Source organism: Phaenicophaeus curvirostris, chromosome 8, assembly GCF_032191515.1.
Source record: "Phaenicophaeus curvirostris isolate KB17595 chromosome 8, BPBGC_Pcur_1.0, whole genome shotgun sequence".
Taxonomy (NCBI): Eukaryota; Metazoa; Chordata; class Aves; order Cuculiformes; family Cuculidae; genus Phaenicophaeus; species Phaenicophaeus curvirostris.
In genome coordinates, this window is record NC_091399.1 from 38,431,605 (window position 1) to 38,451,346 (window position 19,742).

The 19,742-nt window shown below is 36.1% G+C and overlaps 1 protein-coding gene across 3 annotated transcripts in view; it reads left to right on the top strand.

Moving 5' to 3' along the window:
* LRRC7 (leucine rich repeat containing 7) overlaps positions 1-19,742 on the top strand; it is a 173,941-nt gene that overhangs the window by 100,519 nt on the left and 53,680 nt on the right. For 2 of the 3 annotated variants that reach the window (XM_069861981.1, XM_069861983.1), the window contains exons 7-10: positions 9,285-9,348; positions 13,258-13,332; positions 15,996-16,140; positions 17,727-17,799. In XM_069861981.1, the coding sequence (XP_069718082.1) occupies positions 9,285-9,348; positions 13,258-13,332; positions 15,996-16,140; positions 17,727-17,799 (357 nt within the window). Of the gene's footprint in view, positions 1-2,101; positions 2,213-9,284; positions 9,349-13,257; positions 13,333-15,995; positions 16,141-17,726; positions 17,800-19,742 lie in introns of those variants that run through there. The other variant, XM_069861984.1, reaches the window with a different exon arrangement.

Consider the following 19,742-nt stretch of genomic DNA (forward strand, 5'->3'; position numbering starts at 1 on the left):
TAGTATGTAAGGGTATAAAGCATGTGCTAAATTCTTTAGAGATTTGAATAATATATTATATATCCTGATGAAATAGAGGTTATTTTTAGTCAGCTTTTGGTAGTGGAAACTTAGAGCCTGCTTCTCCTCACTTCTTGAGAGGGTGGAGACCCAGATCCCAAGTACTAGTTATTTTATATTGATTTAATACTATGTTGAAGTTGATCAGTATGGCAGTGTTTGCAAATCAGTTGGTTGCTTTTCACCATATGATTACATTGTAAACAAAATATAAGTTGTCAAATACAGTATTTACTAAATACTGACTCTTTTAAGTAAAACCAGTGAGGTGACCTTTGTGGCAGTGAATGATTCAGTCAGTCTTGCTCAGTGTCAGTAGGTTTGAATTTAGATACCTGCAGTGAGCCGTGTGCTAGACAGGTGTGTTTGTCCCAGAGCAGGGAGCAATTTTTATTGTCATTGTGTCACCCATGTTACTGCTATTTCATGTTTCTTTGTCCAAGTGCAGACATCTTCCAGGAAAATTGTTGTTCTCGTCAGAGCTATGTATTTTTTACTAGATGTGAATTTGGCTTTGAGGTTTAGTGACTGTTCAGGTGCATTTATTTTGTGACTCTAATGTGCCGAAGGTCATACTACTCTCAAGGAATATTAATGCTGAAATTCACTGACAGAATAGCTGCATGTTTGCTGTTACTTGTATTTTGAATGTTTTTAACTAGATATACTCTGAAATTTTGCAAATATTAATTTCTTGTGTTCAAATTTTCCACTGAAATCAGCGTTTGAACATAGATACGAAGCTAAGAAAGACGCGTTACTTGCTGGAAAAGGGACAGTAGTTTAGTGGAGGCCATTTCGCACTGCACATGGGCACATGTTTTCTTATATATTCTGGATAGTATCCCTCCAGTTTTTTCTGAGATAAATATCACGAGATAGAAAATACCAAATGTTAAGTGATAGCTTTAGGTTATTAAGGATCCTTCAAGTAGTGATTTGTAAGCCAAATGGGACATTTCAGTGATGCCATGAATTTACGCATTAAGGATTATTTGGCTTCAACTTTAGGGAGAACAGTCTTAAGATATGTATGGAAGTCCCACATCTATCCCTTACTTGTAGTCACACCACTAACAGCATCCCAGCCTGTTTGCTCTGCAAGTCTGTCCTGTTCAGCAAGATTCTCACAGAGCCACTGCTGCTCCCAAATGCAATGTGTTCCCAAAGTGTGCTGAGCAAGGACCCACAAACAGGGATCCACAAAGAATATCTAATTATGTGCTATATTATTATATTGCAAGGAAATGTGTGCACCAGGTAATGCGGACTTTCATGTCACTTAGTCCAGAACGTGGAAAATATGCAAAGCCTGTTCTCAGGAAGAAGACAGAGGAATCTGGAAAACGAATGCCAAATAAAAAGAGAAAACAGTAGGGTTTTTTTCTTTCTATAAAAAAAATGTATTCATAAAGTCTTGATATTGCCAGGAGCTTTGCACTGGCTGATGAGATTTTTTCAGTGTCCTGTTCATGTATGTAATCAGTTAAGCAGAAGTAGATCTGAACTGAAATTTCCAGTGCTCTTACCCAATGATTTGAAAGCTGTGCTGGGAAAGAAATTTGTGTGTGGATGAGGGCCAAAACTCTGAGGATTTCACCTTTCTCTACAATCAGTTGAGCAAACTGTTACAGTTGCAGAATGATTCATACCTGGATCCTGAACTGAAGGACTAATTTTAGTGATCTGATCCATTTCCACCAGAAAAACAAACAGATGGGAATTTAGGATCCTATATGGAAAAGGAATACTTTAAGTCAGTAGTGCGTGGTTAAAATCCTTACATTCTGCACACAAACATTTTTTTCTGAAATCCAATGTCCATGTGTTTTTATTATGACTGAACCATGGAGGAGCTTGATTTCCAGTTTCTGCATTTAGGACTTCTGTCTTGATGGTGCTTTTCATTCTAGGTTCTTGAGACTGTACTAGCTAGTCTCACAAGTCTTCAGTGCCATAGATGCATTGGTTGTGTTTAGACACACCTTCTACACCAGCAGTTCCATCTTTTGGGCATTGAAATTGGTTTTTCTCATCTTAGCGTTTGAAGATGGAGAGTGCTCTTGCCCATCGCCTGAGAGTGTACAGTGGCTCGAACAGCAGAGGAAACGGAGTCAGCAGATTTTTGGGCACCAGAAATGGCAGCATCGGGAGCATCAGCATGAGTAGACTGTGTTGAGGTAGTTCTCCCGAACTGTATGATGAAACTGAACAGTTTTGATACTCAAAGGCTGATGGAGGCTGCCTCTTAGTCCAAGATGTTTAATCCAGATGAATATGTTGGGTTATTTTTCCCATGTGCTTAACCCAGGTAACGTTGTACAGCCCTGCATTTTGCACAGCAGTGTTGCTGACAGCCGTGCAGCTAAGGCAGCAGTGTGCCTGTGGATTGTCTGCTCCCAGGTTCTCTTCATGTTAAAAATGAGTAACAAAGAAGCACAGTTTAGTGACTGACTGCTTCTGGATTCAGTCTTCAGAGACTTAATTACTATAGGCATCATCCTGTGGTCTCTGCTATGTTCTTTGATTTGTGGTTTGATAACTGAAGATTATAAAATCCTTAAGTTCTTCAATATAATTAAAAATTGAAATGGCTGTTATTTCTTATCATTAAGTTAAAATAGACATTGTTGTAGATATTATATACGTTGTTTTAGATATTTTCTCTGTTACATATTTCAGTCCTTGTGTAAGAGTATTTTATATCCTCAAAATCGTTTTTTAAACATACTCTGATTCTTTGAAGTCTGAATAATATATGGATTCAGTACTTTATGACAGATTAACTTGTACTTGTGGTCCTTTGCTTCACACCATACATGGTTTATATTCTAGGAATAAAGGTTACTGTGTACAACAAAAGTGTGAGAAAACATTATTTGAAATGCATACAGCAGATAATCCAGTAATGGCAACATAATTGCCCTTTTTTGCTTTTTATTTCTTCAGAAAATAACAGTATTCATTTATCATAAACTCATATGAAAATATAATTCTGTACGTTGTTACACAAGGAAACGGAGTATGTAATCTTTATAACTTTCTCACTGCTGTCTCTATAGAATTATGCCCAACAAAATGCCTGCTTTAATTCCTGCACCAGTGTCATATTGTATCTCTAATTGTATTTATCATTGTATAAGTCCAGTTGTATCTCTGACAGTTGCTTTTCACTCGTGAATTTTTACCTATTGGAGATACTTTTGATACTTTTGTTCTTCACATGTGGCAAAAATCCAGATGTGATTAAAACCTTGTGACCGAAGGTTTGGATAAACCTTCTTGTAATCACCATCTCCTGTCAGAAAACTAGCCAGGGTTTTGGTGAGAATACCATGATTTTGTTAAAATAATTTATGGCAGTTGTCTTGTTTGTTTTACTGGGAACTGTAAAAGGAAAGTGCTTTCCTGGTTATTTGAAGCGTTTACTGTGTATTAACAAGGATCTTCTAAATAAGGCAGGAAAACCAAACATGCAAGAACATGAGAAAGTTGTGTTAGGCAATTTATGTGATTACGATTAATATGATTAGTACCACTGAATTGTATAATGTGAGTTATGATTTATGGGGTGCAAATGTTTTAAAACTATTGTGACCAGTGTTGATTTTTCACCAAGTATTCCGTAATCTGTCTAAGCTACTCTCTATGCTGGTTTTCATGCATTTGTAGTTTTTTAGAGAACCATGCTCCATTGTTGTATTTAAATGTAATAGAAAAAGATATTTGCCTCATTCTGAGCCTACCATGAGGTTCACTTCAGTAGCCAAGACTCAGAACTTCTCTGTGTGATCCTGCAGTTACTTATGAATGGAAGAATAGATACAAATGAGATATGGATAAAGATTTATGTGAAATTTTTGGCTGCAAGTTTTATTCGCACATTAATTATATTACATTACATCATTTAAGCAATGAATATTTAACTAAGCATTACTCATCATTGCACCTTTCTTGCTTCACCTTTATCAAATGACCCCACATAAAAAATATAATTAATCTTTTCATAAGAAAAGTATAAGTAATTACTTGAAAGAGATAAAAATATCACAAGCTAATGAAAAGTTCCATATAATATTCCACAGGGTGCATTTGGCAGCGTGCTTTAGCTTTTGATGTAGTACCAGCTAAGTGAAATTAATCTGCCTCTGTATAAAAGTTAGTTTCTGAAACTATGTGTCTGACCATAGAAATTACACGCAGTAATGTTGCCTTTTATGATATTTTCAGTAGCACAAACCAAACCTTTTAAAGTAAAATTTTTATTCAAAGATAGAATGCAGCATGAGATACAGTTGGTTTTTTTACCAACTCAATTGTAACTTATATTACCACTCATTTCATCTTCTAAGAGTTTTAGATTTTCACATGTCAAAATATGTAGTATGTATAAACAGCAATTATATGTGTAAATAACAATGGAATACTACTGTTCAGGTTCCAGTTTGCAGGTGTTTTCAACCTTTAGCTGGGGGGTTTTGAACACTTTTAAGGTGGGTGTGGGGAGTCATAACCACTAGAGGCTTTTATTGACTTTAATGCAGAATGATGAAGTATCAAGTAATACTGCCTGTGAGAGAAGACTTTGTACAAACCATTGAAGATGTATTTCACGTTTCCTGGGTTTTAACTTGTGAAGGCTTGTGGTTGTGTGCAGTTAATATTACAACTGAAAACCTTGTAACATCTACAAGTGTGAAGAACTCTGACCTTACGATGCTCAGACACTGAAATGTGTTTCCTGGGGTGTGAAACCTCTGTGTGGTGCTAAGGAGGGAAACCTGCCATCGGGATGTTAGAGGGATTTTGGTAGTGTTCCATGGCTTTTGGTGGTGTCATCATTCAGGCAGAGAGGATGTGCCCTGCAGGGCTGACACAGGGCTGCTCTGCGGAGAGGCCCAACTGATCTCTTTTAAGCCAAAACACTTTGCTTTCCAAAATGGAAACTGGTAAATTGTGGTTATTGTAATAATCATTTTCCAAAAACTCCGAGTCCAGTCTTGCAGGTGCTTCCTAGCAGGGGGAGCTCGCACGTGTAAATTCTCATAAAGCTAATGAGGTTCTGTATGGTAATGAGAGTGTCCATAGTCATCAAGTGTGCAATGAAAAATGTAATTACTTACTCCATTGGGTTTAATTAATTTAAAATTTTGTTTACAATATTTACAACTTGTATCTAAATGTCAGAAATCTAAACTAGATTAATAACAGATCACTTGAGACACACCGATGAAAGTTTCAGGAGGAGTAAGTTAGACATAAACATTTTCAGGGATGTCCATGTTATTTAAAGACAAAGTGGATGTAAATGAGCTGACGTGAGTGTGTTGTAGCTTTGTGTATTAAACTTAGCTTTTGTCTGGATGTGTAAAGTGTCAGCCAACTTTTGCAAGACTTTTCTAAAGAGAAGTAAAGTGCAGTTAGAGCATCAAAGAGGTTAAAAACATTATATTATTGTTTTTATTATTATTATTATTGTTGTTGTTGTTAGTATTATTTAATGGGGATTATAGTATGAAGTGGCATTCTTTGGGGAAAGCATGAAATGCCCACTTTGGCCAAGGTGCTGTGCTGATGAAATGTTTACTGCTTCTTAAATGGCTCACTGCCTTCTAGGTACTCTTGCATACTAAGCTTCACTATTAAAAGATAAACTATTTTCATATTCCTTCGGGATTTGTAGCAAGAATAATTCAATGTAATGAATACTGTAAGAACCAAAAATGCATTAAGAAGCAGGCTGGGAAGTGGGGAGCATGAGTCATGACTTCTGTTACTGGAAAGGTCTGTGTAGAGTATATAGAAAGTCAGTTTCTGTTTAAGAATTGGTGGGCTCAGTCTTGACTGATCATAGCTATATTGGTAAATACTGGTTTGGAACTGTCAAGTTTAACTCCTCCATACTCTAGGCTTGAAGTACAGTATCTTGTTTTGTGCCTTATAGTCAATAATATTTGTTGTTACTTTTTTTACTTCATTTTAATTTAGGTGCTTGCCCCTTCAGATCTGTGCGGGCAGCAGCCATTCCTTTTATCAAAGAAGCAAAAAGTCTCTGTTGCTTTCTTGTCTCGAAGACGTTTCTGAAAATTGATCAAATAAGTTGGGAAATACATTGGAAAGGAGACATGGAATAGTTGTGGGACAGGAAAAAGAAAACTAAAAAAATCATGTACAACCGTGAACTTGAGTATGAAATAGGCAAAATATCAGAAAGTATTAAAAAAGTGAAGTTATTGAGAATTAATCTGTGTTAGGGTGACAGTCAGCATAGAAAGATGAAATAATTCTAAAAGGAAACTGTGACTATTTCTAGATATTTCTGAAACACCAAATGATCATCAGAAATAACGTATTTGCTACGTTCGTAGACTTGTTAGGAACCAGATTGTGCAAAAATGGAACACAAAAAGAACAGTAATGAACAAGTAAAAAAGTGAACACTTAGAAGAATTTCTTAGAAAGTCTTAAAGGTTAAAAAGACATACACCAACACAAAAGACCCAGAAGAACCAGTAATACAGGAATATCTCCTGCACTGGTAGCACTCGGGTGTTTCACAGTACTGGTAACCTCAGTTTCAAAGAGCTTTCTGACCTTGGTATTCCGAAAACTGCTGTGTAAATGCACTAGCATCTATTACATTATACAACTTCAATTTTCTGTGTGTGAAAAATCAGCAGATTATGTGAGATGAAAGATAATAGCCTAAATATGAAAGACAGCAGGTTCCATCAAAAAGAATCATTTGGTTGGTTTAGTGGTGAACTATCTACCTAAGAGGCATAGGTATATTTAACAAGTTCTCTGTACAGAGCAAAAATTTCTGTAAAGTACAGAAGCTCATCTGATGCCTGACCTTAATACCTGACCGTAAGAATCATTCCTTGAAGTTATGCTGAATGATGAAGAAATACAGTAGGTCACTCAAAGTTTTGGTTTAGTTAAAGAAATCCAATAAAGTATAGAACTTCTTAAACAGAATGTTTATTGATCTACATGCTTTTTGATTTTGCTGATGTATGTCTAGAAAAAAATGCTTCACTGCTACTGAAGAATGGCATTTCTGTGAATTTTTTTCTTATTCCAAAACTAAAAGTAATTTGCTTGTAATATATGTGCAGTAGTGTTCTCTATCTAGCCCCATCACAACCTCACTTTTCCATAATGTGAATGTTAAAACAAGTCTATATTTTTCATCCATAGTTTCTTTGATAATCAGTTTACCTTCTGATACAAATTGCAGAGATAAAATGGTTGATATTTTATATCCCATCAGTTAAGACTGCTAATTTTTGGATTAGGATCAACTCTGGTTACATTAGAAGTCCTCGGAACTGACTGTTGCAGTTAATGCTAATTTGCTTAATTATATTTATCCTCTTTTTTCACTACTATGACCATGAAAATCCAGTATGGGGTTTAGAGCATGTTAGGCTGTCAGGGCTTAAAAAGTTCTGCAGTACAGAAACAAAGTAATTTTGAATACAGCTTCCTAATCTCAATTTCTTACAGACATGAAATTCTAGCATTTTGGAAAGACCTAAAGTGACAAGTAGTACATGTGTATGACATGGTAAATTTGCTTTAGAAAATTCTTCATTTTTTCCAGTATGAGCAAAGTTGTACCCTACACAACTGTAGATCATCCGTTCCAGTTAAAGCAAACATGGTCCTGCCGTCCTTCTAGCACACTCAGTTCTTCACGTTCACAAGCTGCTCAGCAATTTTCCTCTCATTTTGAAAAGATCTTTGCTGCTTTGGGATTACTTCTTTGAGTCGGTGCTTCTGCTGTCATATGTTCTAAGTATAGATTTTAAAACTCTGTGTATTTTTAAAAACTTGACCTGTATTCACAGTTGGTAGATTTTAAAGGCTTTAAACAGTCAGCCTACATACACTGTGGTCTGTGCCTTTGTCGGTTTAAGCTGTACTTGAGAGAACCAGTTTTTCTCACAGCACAAATTCCGAGATAAACCTGGGAGATTTATCCTATTGACTTCAGTAAGTGGCAAATTTAATCATGTAATTTTTAGCAATTTCTCGCTTTTCCTCTTATTTCACTGTTTCAGTCACTTGAGCCCAAGCATTAAAAGTGCCTTTTTGCTGTTACGTCACAGACATAAATCCAGATTATCCCTCATTTAAAGCCCTTCACTGCATAAAGCATGGTCAATAGTAACTTTTGGTTCACTTTCTTATAATATGTTCTTATATGTTCTTATCTTTCTTTTATATTGCTGTGAGAAAGGATCAGCTGATCTGGTTGGTTTTGCTGTCATGCTCACGCTCTTTTGCAGCAGAGGCTGTCTGAAGCCTTTCTTGCCCTCAGAGGAGCCACTGCCAGAAGAAGGGCTCTCAGCAGCCCAGTGCAACACATTGCTCCCATCCACCTCTGGTGTCGTGGATCCTACCATCTCCTTGCCAGGCTCTTGTGCTGTGAATAGCACAGAGGGAGGTGTATTTGCCTAGATGTGCTTTGCAGCAGATCTCAGATTGGACATTAAATCAAAAAAACTGTATTCTGTTGTGTATCTGCTGACAATGGTAGAGTTTTCATCAGCTACTGGCAGGCAGCAAGTGTCACTAAATACCTCTGCGTACAGGTGTGGCACTTACCGCTCATGTGGCAGCCAAGTTTCAGGTCAACCATTCGACAACCCAAAGAGGAGGAGACCCCATCAGCTCAGTGCATTCTGTCAGACCAACACAAGTATGCAAACCAAGCTTCATCGAGGCTTAGCTCTATTCACATGCTGGTCCTTGGCACAATAGTATTTTAGTATGGCTGTTAGGTACAGTACAGGTACAGATTTAGGGAGGTAAAAACCATACTTTGTGCTTTTGCAGTGAAGAGCCCAAACACTTTCTAGTGGCTTATAGAGAAGTTGTTAACAAATTTATAAATCTGTATAAAAAAATGTCAGAATTTATATTACATTCAATTGATCATAAATATAACATGGGTCATTTTCCTTGCCAACTATGCAAAATTATACCAAGTCTTTAAGTTTATTTTATACTAACATAATTGTTGGTAGCTTTTTAGTTCAAGAACTTTATCTCATGCTTTGAAGATGGACCGGATTGTTCTCATTTATATCAATATAAGTCTGATGTAATTATATTTGCTGTAACAGTATTATTTGAGCTTTATTTATATCTAAGTAAAATTTGACCAACATTTTGCAAGTAAATCATCTTGGATATCTCCTAATCTCTTACAGGTCGATGCACAAACTGACTCAACTAGAGAGACTTGATCTGGGCAATAATGAATTCTCTGAGCTGGTAAGAAATGTACCATTTTTCAATAGAACAGTTTGTGTTGCAAGGGGCCTTAAAGACCAACCCCTCTGCCATGGGCAGGGATGCCTTCCACTGGATCAGGTTGCTCAAAGCCTCATCCAGCTTGGCCTCAAACACCTCCAGGGCATTCATGACTTCTCTGCACAGTCTGTTCCAGTGTCTCACCACCTTCACAGTAAAAAACAGTCTGGTTGCTCTGTGTTCAGGGCATTACATTTTTACTTAAAAGGCATTATTGTATTGTGGCCACAGGCTGTGGTCACTTTTCCTTGTAGAACTAAGGACTGATCATAGTTCATGAGTTGAATGTTGATAATACAATATGCTTTATCTACATCAGGCTTCTGTGGTTCAAATCAAGGTTGCAGGTGATTGTTGCCCTGAGATGGTTGCTAGTGCTGGAATATTTCAGTGTGGGATGAATTGTCAATCTCGATATAAATACTGGAACCAGTTATGCATTAATTTCTTAGCATCTATCATTATATCCTGCAAATGTTAGCAATTGATATTAGCAGCAGTAGATGATGGATTCCAAAAGCAGTTTCTGTCCCTAATTCACCTCTAAGGTAAAAATTAGGTTCCTTGAGATTTAATAGATTTGAGGAGTTTTCTCTAGTATCAGTATAAAAAAAATATCAAGTTGCTGTTCCCTTTGGGTATACTGGCATCCTTTAGAATCAGAATGAGGGTGTTTCAACTGTGTTTTAAATTTGGCCTGTTTTTAAGGACAGCTTGTTGACTTAATTGTGCGGGAACTGGAAATATGTTAAGAGAAGCAAAACTTAGAAAAACTGCTGCTTCATCCTTTTTGAGACCCATCACTACTAGGGCTGTTTGGGAGGGCCCGTGCCTTTTTAGGACAACAAATTATTACTGTGATGCTCACTATTGCACTGATGGCAAGATAAATTTCTGTGCGTGCCATATCCACCAACAGCCTGCCCAGTGACTATTAAACCCTGTGATGTGAAACACCTTTCCAGTGTCATAGAAAAACAATCTGTAAAAATTGTGTTGCTGACTGACGCCGTATAATTTTACAAGGGTGATATTTCCTGTAGCTTTAATTAAAATTAAGATAATTTCACTTAAAACAAATTTTGAAACATCATCTCGTAGTAGCAAGCTGTAGCAAAGAGTCTACATCTGGTTTATAGACAGTGCACTGTCTTCTATGGTTATGGTTATAGCCTTCTTAATGTTTACTAATTTATACTGCTGTGTAGGAGAGACTAGATGGGTTTAACTCAGGTTTTTAATGAAATCTGGAAATCTTTTGCAAGATAAATAGAGTAACATTTTCAGAAGTGGTATTTGGAATTTTGATAAAAGAAATATGTGCATGCTTCCTGCATTCACAGTATATCTTTTTTGGGAATGTGTTGGTTTTGTGGTCTTTGTTTTAACTTACTTCAGCATCATTCTGTGTTTTTATATTGTAGCATACTGTCTCCTGATAATGATAAATGAGGAATTTGGTGGCTCCATCCTGCTATTAGGACCAGACTCCCTGAGTTGACTCATTTTTCAGACATCTGGTCCAAAAATGTATGAACTAGAAATAAGTGCCTGAAGCATAATGGGCCAAAAGGCAAAGGAACAGCATGAATCAGCAGAAATGAATAGGAAAAGTGGTACTAGTTTGAAATCAAAGCACCTGGGGAAAAAATGATAAAAAGATTGTGTTTTCATGGATTCCGAAAATCTGATTTGAGTTCCTTCTTAATTTCTTTGACAGTCCCTCTCTGGGTTATTGAAGTTCCTCCCTTTGCACTGGGAGACCATGCCCTTCACACAGACAGTCTGGAGCCATAGGCATGGGGTTAGGAATAAAGGTAGTGCAGAAGTGAAGTAATTTTATTCATTCATTTTTCGGAAACAAGATTATATAAATCATGAGATAGATGTGTGTTCCTAAAATAGAAATTGTCACTTCCTGAACAGCAGCCATATTCAGTGTAATCAGGGAAGGGGATAGTTATTCTGTGTCACGGGTCTCTGGGAAAAATGGGTCAAGGATCTGAAATAACGCAGTCTTTGAAGTGTCAAAAAGTGGCACTGAACAAATGATAAGCAGCAATTGTGGTACCTCTGCCTGAAATGATGGGGAAGGCTGCTGTAGATCTCTGCAGAGTTTTGAGAGTCTGGTGCCACCAGCAAGGCAATTTGGACAATGCCCTTAATAATGTCCTTTTGGTTTTGGTCAGCCCTGAATTGGCCAGGCAGTTGGACTGGATGACAGCTCGAAGATCCCTTCCAACTGAAATAAAGCTGTTCTGTTCTGTTCTAATTGTGGCAGTCTGTGTGGAAAATGAAAATGTTCTCCATAAACGCACCAGCAGAAACATTTCTAACAGATAAATAAGTTTTTAATGCCACTTATCGAAACGTTAGTGAGAGCTCATCTGAATTGTGGCATGCTGAAGAAATTTTGAATCAGACTGTAGTATGTACAACACAGGAGTAGGCTGTTGCCTTTGAGAAGGACACTAGTCTAATGAAAGGCATTTAAAAGAAAATTAAAGCTGAGAGGGGACATTATGATTATCTCTAATAGCTGTAGTCAGTGAACACTCTGGAGGAATAAAGAACCATTAATCATCACAGGAACTAATACTATGAAATGACCATTAATTAATTTAGCCTGGAAATTAGGAGTGCTTTTAACCATTGAAGGACAACAAAATTTCCATAGAACTAGCCAAGGCAAAATAAATTCTCTTAAAAATAGTGACTAAAGATCATTTAGTAGAAGTACATTATGTGGTGATATGGAAAAAATGAGGGACTGAGCTTTCCAAATATGCCAGTTCTGTCTTCTCCAATGACGCATCCAGACACTCTCCTGTGATGTACCCTAGGAGCTGAGCAGCTGGAAATTCGTATTTCTTATGAGACTTAACAACGTTCCAGTGAACTTGGACCATGGGAGACAATTAGAGGTCTCTCTTAAGGTCGTGTGATGCTAGGCAGATATGTTTGTTTCTAGCTGTGTTGAATTAATTCCAGTGAAGTAGTACTTTAAAGTAAACACATTTTAAAAATTATAGAGTCTGATTTAATCAGAATCAAATGAAATATTTAATATCAGTGCCGGGCAGATTTTGAAAAAAAGTCTCTACAGCTTTACAGAGCTAAGTCAAATTGAAAGTCTTGGTTTACCTGTGAAAATAGTGCTTCATGAAGAAGAAAAATACTGCTTAGGCTGAAGCATGGAAATATTTGTGACCTGGTAATTCTTGGTTTTCACAACTGAATTGAACAATAAATTATTTTTCAGCCTCACTAATACCCTGTAGTGTTGAAAAGAATGGAAAATCTTAGATGAAAGCTTAATATTGTCATTTTAAGGCTTGATTATTGCATATCACTATTACAACTACTGAATATGACAATTGTAGACATTAAATTGTACGTAAATGTGGTGTCTCCAGGAAAGTGTTCAACAATATGCCTCTGTTAAACTGTTTTTCAGACTATAAATTACACAAAAGGTAGAGTTTAGCTTGTGTTGCAAGATGGGATTTGGTCTTTCTTTTCAATGCGTTGTTTCTGAAGCTCCACAATCCTCACTTCTCTCCTTTGCCTTGTTCAGTAATTGTGTGCTGCCAGTAGACTGTTTAGAGCAAGAAGTTCTCAGGAGTTCTTCTTTGTATTCATTTCTTTTCCAAATGGTTCTTAAATTTTACAAATTTTGAAAAAGAGCAGCAGTAGTTAAATTAAATTAAATTATTATACTGTTCACATCATTAAGTATCTGAAAGTCTGATGAGATAAAAAGAAGGAAATGAAGGTGAAGAGTGATTATTTTTTTAAGAAAATATTTGTTTAGATTTAATAAAAAAAATATTTGTTTAACTGTTCATAATACTGTATTCTTTTCCTCAGCCTGAGGTTCTGGAACAAATACAAAATCTAAAGGAGCTGTGGATGGACAACAATTCTCTGCAAGTACTACCTGGGGTATGAACATCTATTTTATGTAATCAAATTATTATGTGATATAGTGAACTATTTACCTTGCAGTAAATAAATGCATGTGCATTTTCTTGAATGGGTACATATTCTGAGTTCATATAGTCATTAAATATTATCAAAAAATAAAAGTTTCAGCATAGCCATTCATATGAAATCCTTTTAGACATCGAGTTATTACATCATAGTATCTAAATGGGGATGTGCCTATTTTATTTAAGCCTTGTGTAGTTTTCGTTATGAGGGGAAATTATTTCCTATTGTCTTCTCAGTCACCAAGCATTAACTGGCAGAAAACTAGAAAGCAGAGAAACTCATGTGACTTTTTAAAAGGAAGAGGAAACATCAAGTAATCTAAATAAACTTAAAAGTAGCAGATGGTTCATACAGATTCAACTATGCCAAAAGCAATTCTGAGGCAGAGGGTTGAAGATGTATTTCTCTAGAAAGCACTCCATGTAGAAATTGAACAAAAAATATTTTAAATCTAAACATTAAGGTGAGGCTATGTGGTAGTGCTATTTCTGAGTTGTTGCTATCCCATGGTAGAACTTGAATTTTCAGTTTTTATTTATTTCAGATGATTGCTCTAAAATACCTACACTTATCATGACTGGAGAAAGGGATCCCCGTCCTTGGCATTTTATCCCACAGGTGACAGATCCTGTGTTTCACAAAATAAACTTCTTCATTGCTGCAGGGAAAACTTATAACTAGATCTAGCACAAACATGGCTGGGTGTTGGAAGAAGCAGCAGCACTTACTCTTTCAGCTTGCAACATATCAAAATTCAGTTTTTTGCATTGAGCAATGACTGTCTTTGTCTTAAATAATTACATTCATGCATTTTTATTTTGCATTAAGCAGGGTGTTTTCACAGAAAATGATCATTTTCCATCTCTATCCAAATGCCCAGTTTTTGTGTGCTTGATTAGTGAAAAGAAGCTGGTGTTGGAACAACTTCTTGATACTGAAACCAGCTGAAGATCAAGAACCGAAATATTGCATTGTTGTTGCAGTGTAACTAAGTGGAAGAAGGATCAGATATACTATATATATATACACACACACATATATATCTCCTGGTTTTCTTCTGTTCACAAGTAAATTGGTTAACATACCCAGAGCTAAAATGTGTGCCAAACAGTCCTGCTTATAACTGGAGAGGGTATTCAGAGTTGAAGACGTTCAGTAGATTGTGAAACAGAATCACAAGGAGCCTAATTATTTTCAGTGAATAATTCATGTTTCCTGAATCTGGTTGTAGTAGACCCAAGATGGTGTTTTAGGAAAGTCTTCTGCAAAACAAGAGGTTTGAAACTGTTAATATTAGCTTTAAATTTTTATTTTTAAGAACAGAAAGGAAATACCAACTGGCAATTAATTTTAAGATTTGTCAGGTTTCCAGTGTTATAATTCAGTTTTTAAAGAAGTAGCCTGTGCTAGAAGCATAGATTGTATTCAACTATTAATGTGACTAGAATGGCGAAAGTTGGGGTGAAAGGGAGATATTTCCTTTATACAACAACTCACATGTGATTAAACATAACGTGAAACTGCCTCCTTAGAAACAGAGAGCAGTTCTCAGACAGGTAAGAGATGAAAAGCAAGTTGTGTTCTTATTGTTTTGAAAGGCCCTGTAGGTGAAGCTTTCTAAAGCTATTTTCCTTTTTCACGTGTACAGTAAATAACCACCAGAAGTGTATGTAAATAATTTTAAAAGTCACTCCCGTGAACTTTTATAGAACCCATACCCTTCACAAGAGATTCTTATGGCTTTCCCAAGGTCCATAAAGGAAGTTCCTGCATAAGCCATGCAGCATTGTGCTGCCCTGTCTCACTCTTTTGTGTCGTCTTCTGGGCTCTGATGTGACTCTGCCACTGTCACAGATCCTGCTCCTTTACACCCAGCAGTGATACCTCTGTGCTGTTCCACTTGTAAGTTGTAGCTTAAGGAAAACAACAGCATCTTTTGTGTTGATTTTCTTGGTGAAAGTTCACGTCTAGAATGTAGTGACGTTGTGATAGCGGATCAAGAAGCACATTGCTTCCACAGGATTCAAACTCTACAATCTGCTACACAGATTTTCCAAGGAATTAGGGAAGAATCCCTCTCATATTGATCATTGCTGCTGCAGCTGTAGTTAAACTCTGTATTCACAGAAGTGTACTGTTTGGATTAGCTGCTTGTAATTGAACTATGAATATATGAAGTCTAGTTTTAGATTTTGTGAAATTCAGAGAATCAGTTCAACACAGAAAGCTTTACCTGTGTGTCCCTCAGGGACCACAAGGACTGTTGTCAGGAGTGGATGTCAGTGGTGAGCAGACCTCCCTTGGATCTGTGCCCAGCTGAAGAAATACTGAAGAAATATAACTGAGAACTCAAACTTGCAGCAGGTTTAATGAATCTGGAAGACATTAATTAGTTTTATATGTGTTGTTGAGTTTGGTGCAGTTCCTGTTGCAGTTCTCTGAAGAGGAGGGCTGTTAGACTACCATTGATACTATGTCGCTGAAATGCATCTTGTGAAAAGAGTGCTAAGATAACTGAATATAAGCCTGATTGCTGTTTTTTGTTGTTAATTAAAATTAGAAACTGGCATGCAGTGTATGTCTCTTCAAGTAACACTTTGTAACGTTCTATTAAGTCTATAGGGAAGTTAAAACAGCTCGTGTACCTGGATGTGTCAAAAAACAGGATAGAAACAGTCGATTTGGACATATCAGGATGTGAAGGACTGGAAGATCTCCTGTTGTCATCCAACATGTTGCAGCAATTGCCAGACTCCATAGGTGAGAAAAGCTTAGGATTTCTTGTAATCTTTTTCAGCTGAGGATTTCATTTCTTTTGTTGTTGGGGTTTTTCTTGGTGGGTTTGTTGTTTTTTTTTAATGATTAGATTAGAACACAAACTGCCATTAAATTCCAAAGGAGTTTGGAACGTCTCAGGCTGAATAGTCCATGAAGACCATTTTGTACAGTCGGGGAAAAAATCCATGGTTAGAAGGTTTTTATTGTTCTGATTTGCTATTTTAGAGAAAATAAACAAAGCAAGATATAGTTGATCTGATCTAAATTTGAAAACACGTGTAGTAGTGATTATGTTAGCACTGTGAAACTCCTGAAGGAAATTGCTACTCTCCCTATGAGAACATTAAACCAAGAAATAGTTCAAACTATTCATTTCCTTATGTAGCTATATAGTACGCGTAGAACTTCTGAATTGTTTAGAGTATGCAGAAATTCTAGAAGCTCAGTGGTCGGATGTATACCACTCTCTACATCTGGATATTTCATTTCAGTCTCAATTCCATATATTTTCTTTGGAAACACTTGATATCTCTCTTCTCTTTCACTTCTTCCAGTTGATGAGTCCGCTATATCATCTTCGTTTTCCCTTTCCTAAGTGCACACCTTTGAGCATGGAATGGTTAAATTCCATAATTTTAAATCAACTCAGTCAAGATTCCAAAATGCAGTGCTCACTAGTAATACTGAGCTGAGTGTTACTAGGTGTCTTCTACGGCTATTTTCCATTTTGGCCTTCTACATCTCACCATAAAATCTGGAGATTTTGCTTGGTGTGTTTTTTTTATAGGCATATGCAGAGTGATTCTTAGAGGGGATTTAGCTCCTGTACAGAAGAAATAAATGTTTACATTTTGAATTATACATTCTTGCAATTAGATATATTCAGCTCTCATTTCCAAATTCCTGTTACTGAATGGTAATAGATTTAAAAGAAGCAAAGCAAAACCAATCATAGTAATACTGCATTTTCAGATGAGAGCTTGCTGACTTCATTTTGGTGGGACTTTTTCCTCTTAAAAAAATTCTGTTGAAACCTAGATGTTTGTTGGAACATGTTGATTTTGAAAAAGTTCTCAACAAAAACATCTTCAATTAAAATGAGTAATGTTTCTGGTGTCCCTTTTAATTATACTTTTCATTTGCTTCAGCTTTCATGTTATGACACATTCAGTGTAACATTTTTTTCTATATTAGTGATTAATTTATATTACTCCCAACATTAATTACAAATAATAATTTTTAAATGCTATTTCAGTATTTGGTTGAAATGCTAACAAATAAGATAAATACTGTTCTTCCTACACAGATAGGATATTCTTAATAACAGATTTAATATTTTATTTGCAGTTCAGCTTAACACAGAATCAGTGCTTCTTTTTGATAAACCTATTTTCAATAGGACAAAATGTGTCTGTGTACTGTCCTATATAGAGATATTTTCTAAAATCTAGATCAAAGTTATTCAGTGTTAGAAATCATTCTTTGTTTATGCATATGGGAGATTACAGAAAGTACAAAGGAGTAATGTGAAATATTTTACTATTTCTTCTTCCTTACCTATTTTGTAGGACTCTTGAAAAGGCTTACAACTTTAAAAGTAGATGACAACCAGCTTACAATTCTGCCAAATGCAATTGGAAAGTGAGTATAAGTCTCATGATTTTCAACATCAAATAAAGTATGGTTCCTCTTCTACTTGGGAAAAGTGGGTTTTTTTAAAATAAAAAATGAGACAAAGATGTACGGAATTATAATTTAAAAATGTATGCCTAACATAGCTTATAACATTTAAATTTGGAGCAACACTGTTACTTCTGTCGACTTATATTGGCATAAGTGATAAGAAGATTAAATGTATCACATTTTCCAAGAAAAAGAACAAAGATATTTTTCTGTGTGAATCACTTGCAATTTAGATGATTAGAGCAGCAAAAGTAGAAGACATAGAAGTATTTGGGGGAATTCTTCTGTTTCCATAGCAACAGCCAGTACTTGATGCTGAACAGAAAATGTCTGTAAACCTCATGTGTATGTAGGGTTCTTAAAATATTGAAGTACTATAAATGAAAAAGTCATGACAATTTCATAGGCACATACATCAAAATATGAAAGTATCCTATAAGTAATCTTATTATGAAAAGTGCTGCTGATGCCCTTTAGCTATTGTTTTGTCAGATATTACATGATCACTGGTGCAGAAGTCTGCCTTGTGCTGCTGTGTGTCTTGAGCTAAATGAATTATTGCTAAATGAAATCTGCAATTCATTGTAAAATTGAGGGTGGGTGCAAGCCTGTCTCTAAGTATGGAATATATATTATTTCACACGATGCATATCCCTTTCTAGCAGGAAATATCTTTAACATTGATATTTTCGTAGGATGCCTCTTCCTCTACATAATTTACTTCTGAAATGCTGTATAAACTGACATTTTGAAAAAATATATCAGAATATCTCATCCCTCAATGCCTTCTACAGCTATAGCTCTAGTGTTTTCATCATCCTCCTTGCACCAGCAGTGGTATTCATGCAGAAGAAAAAGAGTTCAGGCTAAGTAATGAGTCTTTCTGGTGTAACTGAACACACGATTATACCATTCATACCAGTCCTGTGCTGTCAGCCTGAAGCAGTGGGAAAGGGGCATCTGTAAGCAGAGCTGCACTCAGACTCTGTGCCTTTCCTGTCTCCTCAGCAGGAGCTCTACAAACAATTCCATTAGAAATAGTTTATTTAAGCCAGAGCTACTCTGAGCCTTCCGAAATTAAAGCCTAGAGGGCTTCATTTAGACTTGTCCACAAATATGATAGTACAGTGAGGTCTCTAGAATAGAAATAACCTCTAACCTCTAACCTGCACAGCCAGTGCTTTGCAACTCCTGCACCCATTATATGATATAATGATTTCAGTAATAATTTAGTTGTCAGTATGCCAGTCAGGAAGAAAGAATCCAAATTTGTGAACTATTACAGCTGTAGGGATTGAAAACTAATGTTTGGCTTACCATGCTGAACTTATTGTAGTATCTTTAGATTTATGTGATATTCATGGAGACTGGTTATATGAATCACAGAAGGGGAAGTCTTATAAATATTGTGTAGCGATAAACTCTGGTAAGCAGTGGAGGCTTATAAGGCTCAAAACTGTGCTAGATACTTTGCCACATGGTTGATATAATATCCAGCTTTATCTTTAGCAATTTTGGGGATCAATTTTTAAAATCTATCATGAAAGTGCTTTCTTATTTATTGAATTGTTTGAATTGAAGGGAAAACCTCTTCTTTTTAACCTAATATTCCTTCAGTATTGTTTGTCATGGAGCCTTAATTATATTTTTAAAGGTGGCCCTGCTGCTTTAAACAGTGTATATGCAAAGCAGTAAGCTCATCACCTAATATTAATACATTATTTTTGAGAGCTTGTGATTTTTAAATTAAGTACTTTCTCTCATTTAATAAGGACAGTGTCTCTCACATCAAAATGAACTTCCTTTCTCTGACTCATCAGTTTGGATAGTTTCCTAGTGGGTTTCTTTCTCCTAAATGATAGTCGTGGTACCCACTGCAGAGTATATTGTTGTCACACAAC